This window comes from Astyanax mexicanus, chromosome 13 (assembly GCF_023375975.1).
Source record: "Astyanax mexicanus isolate ESR-SI-001 chromosome 13, AstMex3_surface, whole genome shotgun sequence".
NCBI lineage: Eukaryota > Metazoa > Chordata > Actinopteri > Characiformes > Acestrorhamphidae > Astyanax > Astyanax mexicanus.
In genome coordinates, this window is record NC_064420.1 from 40,186,941 (window position 1) to 40,193,728 (window position 6,788).

General features: G+C 42.6%; 1 protein-coding gene across 12 annotated transcripts in view; it reads left to right on the forward strand.

The window, feature by feature from the left end:
- The window catches only part of camta1a (calmodulin binding transcription activator 1a), a 636,729-nt gene that overhangs the window by 620,307 nt on the left and 9,634 nt on the right, over window positions 1–6,788 (forward strand). For all 12 annotated transcript variants that reach the window (XM_049462994.1, XM_049462995.1, XM_049462996.1 and 9 more), the window contains 4 exons: window positions 805–1,141; window positions 2,078–2,580; window positions 5,026–5,204; window positions 6,497–6,734. In XM_049462994.1, coding sequence (XP_049318951.1) covers window positions 805–1,141; window positions 2,078–2,580; window positions 5,026–5,204; window positions 6,497–6,734 — 1,257 coding nt within the window. The remainder of the gene's footprint in view (window positions 1–804; window positions 1,142–2,077; window positions 2,581–5,025; window positions 5,205–6,496; window positions 6,735–6,788) is intronic.

Sequence of the window (6,788 nt, forward strand, 5' to 3'; positions counted from 1 at the left end):
ATAACAAAAAAGATGCAGAGATTTCAGACCTTGAATAAAACAAGTTCATATTCATACAATTTTAAGAGTTTAGAACTCAATATTTGGTGTAATAGACCTGGTTTTTAATCACAGTTTTCATGCATTTTGGCATGTTCTCCTCACCAGTCTTACACACTGCTTTTGGATAACTTTATGCTTTACGCTCCTAGTGCAAAAACTCCAGCAGTTCAGCTTGGTTTAATGGCTTGTGATCATCCATCTTCCTCTTGGTAAAATCAAAGAAACTCATCAATCAAGTGGTCCCTTATTTTTTTCCAGAGCTGGATGTGTCAACCTGTACCACTGTCCATATTCTCTGTTCCTTAATGGTTAGGCTAGGTGGTGTCTAGGCAGATGCTGGGCAGTTACCAGGTGGTTGCCAATTGCTTGCTGTTCTATGCACGTTGGTGTTGGGTGTTACATGTATGGTTATATCTTGGTTACATTTGAAGAGTGCCAAATCATTTGCACCCCATCCATTCCTGTTGGGAAAAAAACAGCGTAGAAACCATGCTCCTGAACAGAACACTGTATACAGGCACATATCAAACAGTTACACCTGTAGTTGGAAATGTTATTTAAAAAATTGTGGCATACATATTTATGGTATCATAACTGGCTGTAACATTACTTAAGCACATTAGATCTAAATATATCTAAATACAAGCACATTGTACTGTGTATAAATGCAGTAAATAAATATATATATTTTCACACAGTGGAGGGGAATGTTAATGCCTTTCTGTAACATGCACTCATTACCTCCCATCTTTCCCTCTGTAGATGTGGGCATGTGCTCTGGGTCACCTTGAAGCAGCTGTGGTCCTGTATAAATGGGACCGGAGAGCGTTGGCCATCCCGGACTCCCTGGGGCGCCTCCCCCTGTCCATCGCTCGCTCCCGCGGCCACACTAAACTGGCTGAGTGTCTGGAGCAGCTCCAGAGAGAGGAACAGCAGCAGCAGTCGCCATCTTCCCGCATGGCATTCTGCCCCAGTACTGATGCACAGTCCTCCGACAGCTGGATGGTCACCTGGGCCAGTGACGGCGCGGTGACCCCTGGCGGGCAGAAGAGCGGAGCAGTTACCACCACTAGCACCACCCCCAGCAACCTCACACTTGGTGAGAGAACAGGTTGAATTGTCAAACTGGAAGGACAGATGTTTATACAGTATTAGCTATCGTAGGCAGGTTACAGGCTTTAGATAATATATGTGGTAAATATAATTGTTGTACCACTTAAAAGCACTGAATCAAACAAAGTAACAGTGTTGTCCCACCCATCACTGAAATGGATATTCTGATTGGCTCTCTCTTTGAGTTTGACTCTCTGTTGTCCCACCTCCAGCTAAAGTAGAGATTCTGATTGGTTCTCTCTTTGAGTGTGACTCTGTTATAGTGGGGTTGGGTTGATGCATGTATGTATGTTTTGCTGATCATAGTTAAAAACCGGTAAATATGAAATGCTAAGTTTTTTTTTTGCAGGGGTGGGGAACTAGTTTGCCTTAAAACACACTATATGTATCTCCCCACCATGAATCTGTTGTAAAAAGGAAGCTTAAAATTGTATATCAAATAAATCGTAAAACAGCATGTCCAGTATAAGACAGTGAGCTCACTATGTTGTGTAATTATTTTCAGAGCTAGTGTTTGTTAAATGTGTATGGTTCCTATCAACAAAACGAGTCTAAAAGACTTGTTTACATCTTTATAACTAAATAATGCAGACATATTGAATAAAACAGTAGAATTCCCCTTTAAACTGTCCAATATGAGCTTTATTACTTGTTACACTCTTTGCACAGTTCCAGTGCAAAACTTAAGAACAGCAAGGCAACATTTGGGGTGGGGGAAATGTAGTCTGAACCATTTATTTTATGTATTACTGCAGCACTCGTCTTCACCTCACTGCACAGCACTTGTTGCAGAATCTAATTTCAGCAGCCTATTTCCTGGGATTAGCTCTAATAGTACCTCAGAGATAGAGCAAATGTAATTGAATGAATGATGATCCACTCCTAACAGAGTCCATCTCTTGTGTCTTCCTTTTGTGTCCAGACCTGAGACGACCAAGGTCAGAACCGTCCAGCTACTACATTAGCGAGTGTCAGCGGGATCTCCCTGCAGCTAAAAAACACAAGCCCAACCCAGAGGTAGCTCAGACGAGGCCCGATAAAGCTGTCTCTGTACCCCTAAGCCTGGAGCACCAGCAGCTTGCCAGACTCTCGGCTGGGGCCGCCACCCTCTCAGCCGACCAGACCGCTCCTGAACGCAGCCTGACCACAGAGGGAACAGATGCTAGTGGTTTATCAAATGCCAAGCTGAGCTCCTTTCGTACAGGTGGGCACAAGTGGAGCTCCAGGGATGTGTACAGGAAGGTACCTGGGAGTGGTGGAGGAAGTAGCATTGGAAAAGAGAAGCTGGCAAGTCGGCTACGTCAGAGGGCGGAGCCACTCAGCATGCTGACAATGGCAGACAGGGAGATGGTGGACACTGAGCTGCTGTCTTACAAGGAGGATTTGGAGAACCAGGATTGCCTCTCACACATGGAAGACCTGCAGGTGAGTAATGAATATTCACAAACATCTCAATCAGTGTTTTTTGTGGTTATATTGATGTGGTAATATCTTAAAACACAATTTAAAGTGGCTAATTAATTTTGAATTAGTGGCAGAATTTATTAAGATGCATAGGCCAATAGTTCTTCTACTGCCAGATCTTCCTCAGTAATGCTGGGACATGGATGCTAAGCAACATTTAAAATGAACTGTGGATAAAATAATGACACCTTAAACCAGTTCAACAACAGTCTTTAATCATATGTGCCCAGTCAGCATGCTCATGTGGGGCTCACATGGGTCGAACCTGGGATAGGTGAGTTCCACGTAAGCATAGACATGGGATTGTACATATGTTGTTCCTAGGACACAGTTGGGCTTCTCAAATAAGCCCTATTGTTAGAGTCCACCTTAAGAGTTCCATCTTGGTCCCATGTCCTAATCCCGTCACTGACATTAAACATGGAACATGTTGACAAAGCTTTCCAGGACAAGCCCCATCTGAGCATGTTATCTGGGTGGGTATACTGAATATTTTGCTTAAGCAATAAAACACTGTTTTATTGTGTGTGCTATAATGTGATATTGCCAATGGTGCACTGATCATTTGCCCTCAACCCGGGGCTTCCAGATTACACACCAACACACCACCACTATGCCAATGTTACTGCAGTGCTGAGAATGACCAACCACATAAATAATAGCTGCTCTGTGGTGGTCCTAGCTTGTATGTTAAATTACAGCATATTTTGTTCTTTTGTCAGACCTAATCACTGCGCACAGAACCAAGCGGATTGACCCAAGTTTTCCCTTGTTTTAACTTCTAATTCTCTGTTCTGTTGCTGCTGGTTGTTGTTTAGCCTTTAGCTTGCTACCCAGCATATTTTAACAGCAGTCATCAGCAGTTTAAATGTAGCAAACCAGATGTCATTGTTTTATGTAAAATGTAAAGTTGATCTGATATTACATCAGATTTCAGTGCTTTATAAGCAAGTTCTGCACCTGAAGGCGTTACTTGAGCCCATACAGCAATGGAGCAGCCCTTAAGCCAGCCTCAGGGGTTCCCCCAAGCAATTCAAGCCTGTCTAGCCAACAAACTCTTAACTGTACAAAATGTATTGTGACTGGAACAACATAGAGGGCAAGACTGCACTCTTTCTAAGGTGAAATATTTGTTCAGTAGCCTGAATGAAGTTTGAGAATTTAGTCATTTTGTTAAGCAATACTTCGGTAGATCAATTTGTCTATTTCCAGGCCCATGCAAATGTTTTTGCTACGGTGAGTGCATAGGATGCTGCTGTGGTTTGCACAAAAATATATTTTAAATATATCACATCTGCAGAAAGTACTGTCTTAGTATAATGAATGGTGTAATTGTGTGTAAAACATTACCCAATTGACACATCCTATGTATAATTGGCCATGTCATGCTGAGTCAACTCAGACTTGCCTATTTACTGTCATTTATTCATCCTTTATTCCGCTTTCCTTTACATTACTCCTTCTTCCTGCTTAGTTCACGCCTACCAACATGTGCAATTGGGACTAGGCCTTCCAAATAAAGCATCAAGCAAAGAAAATCAAAAGTAGATGGAGTGGCCATCAGTCCTATTAATGTATATAAGTCAGTATTAGAGCACAGTCAGTCTGAGCCCTGCTCACTGGCCCGGACCTGTATCACCACATAATAAACTCCAGCGATTGATCTGCCCTCAGGGCCAAGAGCTCCTCCAACTCTATTCATCTCTGTCACTCTGAAAGAGAGAGAGAGAGAGAGAGAGAGAGAGAGGGGGAACAGGGAAGTGTATACACAGTGGTGGCACTAGACTTAGATGGATGTTTGGGTTAGTGTCACAGATTGCAGTGCTATTCGGAAGGAAGATAAAGTTTACCAAACAATAAATAAGTAAAAAATGAGTGGACTAATTTGGGCAAATCCATGTTTATTGAGCTACACTTACAGAACTAGTGTTTAACACATATGTAATTAGTTTCTAGTTGATATTCCCAATGGTGTCCTATAACAAATCATCCCATGCAGCTTGAATATCCACACAGTTCCTGCATATTGTGCTGTTATGTGAGGAGTGCTTATAGCACGTCCAGTAGTATCCCACACATTTTCAGTCAAGAATAAGGTTCTTCAATGTGGCTGGCCATGTCATAGCATCTGTGTATTCTAGGCCACTCTTGAGACTGTATCCATATGCAGTAGCTTTGTCCTGTTGGAATAGCGCAAGGCTCTTTACTCTTTTGCTCTCAAAGTCCACAAGTGATTTGACATCATAAAAAATTGCACTCCATGCCAGGCCTTCTCGACATGCGTTGTGTGACAACAAACCGTAGATCTTGGCACATATATATGTGCATGTAAATGCTGTAGACATTTACTCTCAGGCTTTGCTTGTTGTAACTCAGCGTACATGTCTGTGTGTTTTTCTTTGGCAGGCAAACATGATGAGCTTAGCCGAGCACATCATTGAGGCCACTCCAGAGCGCATAAAGAGGGAGAACTTTGCAGAGGTGGAGTCCGTGCCCCTGGACAGCACTGGCCTGAGCAGCACCATGAGCTGGCTGGCCACCTACCTGGGAGACGTGGAGCAGCTGCCCAGCATTATCCATCTGAGGTGAGAAGCAAATGTTAGAAAGAGCTTTTAGAGTAGAGTTTAATATTCAAGTGAAATCGATGGATCATTCATTCCATTCCTGGCCAGGCCTGTTTGGGGTAAGAGGAAGAAATTAAGTACAGGAAGAAGGTCCTCTCTTCTGGACTAGTGCAGTTTATAGCTGTAGTTTTTTTTTTTTTTTGGAAATATTAAATTGCAGGTTGAATTGAGTTGATGTAAGGTCAGACTCTTGGTATAAATGTTTGAGGCCTTAACAAGATCACCAGTGTGAGGTCTCGATGCAGTTGTTTTTTTTCTGCATTCGAGTGTGAAAACTGTTGTTTTCACACCTGCCCAAAAGAATCGCACCAATTTAACCAGACTAAAAGTGAAGCTGTAAAGAATTTTCAGTAAAGGCTAAGGCCAATTTTTAAAAATGAAATACAAGGCGAAGTTCTGCTCCTGAAGTTCACTTTGTCCCTCAGTGCTTTAAGTGGTTAGCTAACAGAGCTAATACAGCAACAGAACAGCCCTTAAGGCAGCCTCAGGTATTCTACCCCAAACAAATAACACCCTTGTAGTGAGCACATCATGTATTTTAAACAGGTTGAACAACATGAAAGACAAGTACAATATCTACTGGCCTAAAGTTTCCTAAAGTTAGTTTGTAGCTAGTTGTGTTTTAAATCGATTAATATGGTTGAATTACATTAGGATAATTTGTTGTGAAAGACCTTGTTTTAAATCAATGATGGGTAAAAGTCACACTATAATTTTGATTTCCCCAGGCCAGTAATAATATTAGCATTTCTACTTTACTTTGTTGGTGATGTGACTGGACTGTGCCAGGGCTCTAGTTTAGGTGGCTTGTGGTATAGTGCCAGTCCTCAAAAACCTTAAGTGATTGAGTTGGTGGGTGAAGTTGTGATCCAGATGTTTAAGGTGTGTGTGGAGCAGGTTGAGTACAGATAGGACTTGATGAGAACTTGTCATGGACATGTAAATCAAAGTAGATTTTTTTTTTTTCATCTATTTTTCTACGAAATAGTGCACCAATTGTATTTATTTATTTACAATAATGTCACTACTTTTTGGGGGGTATACATCATTTTATGACAACAGTATTTCAATCTTGTTCTCATTGATTGCTCTTGTGCTCACTGACCTTGGGCAGTTGTTCATTTATGACTGCAATAATGAGCACAGCTAATATTTACATAGCAGGTATGGCAGCACATATTGGCAGATGGTTTACGGTCATGTCAATTCTTGGAGCCGTCTGTGTTCATCCGTTTCAATGTTTGTGTGTCTAGATCCCTGTACAGTGAACCCCTGAACCCCAAGCCCAGCATGAGCCCAGGGGGCTCCCCCCTGAGGGACAGCCCATTCGAGAAGGCCACCCTACCTTCCCCAGCCGACTGGAGCGAGTTCCTGAGCGCCTCAAACAGCAAGGTGGAGCGAGAGCTGTCCCAGCTGACCCTGTCGGACCCGGAGCAGAGGGAGCTGTACGAGGCTGCCCGGCTGGTGCAGACTGCCTTTCGCAAGTACAAGGTACAGACCAGGATGCAGGTACCCAGATATATTACACAGATTAGACAAAAATGT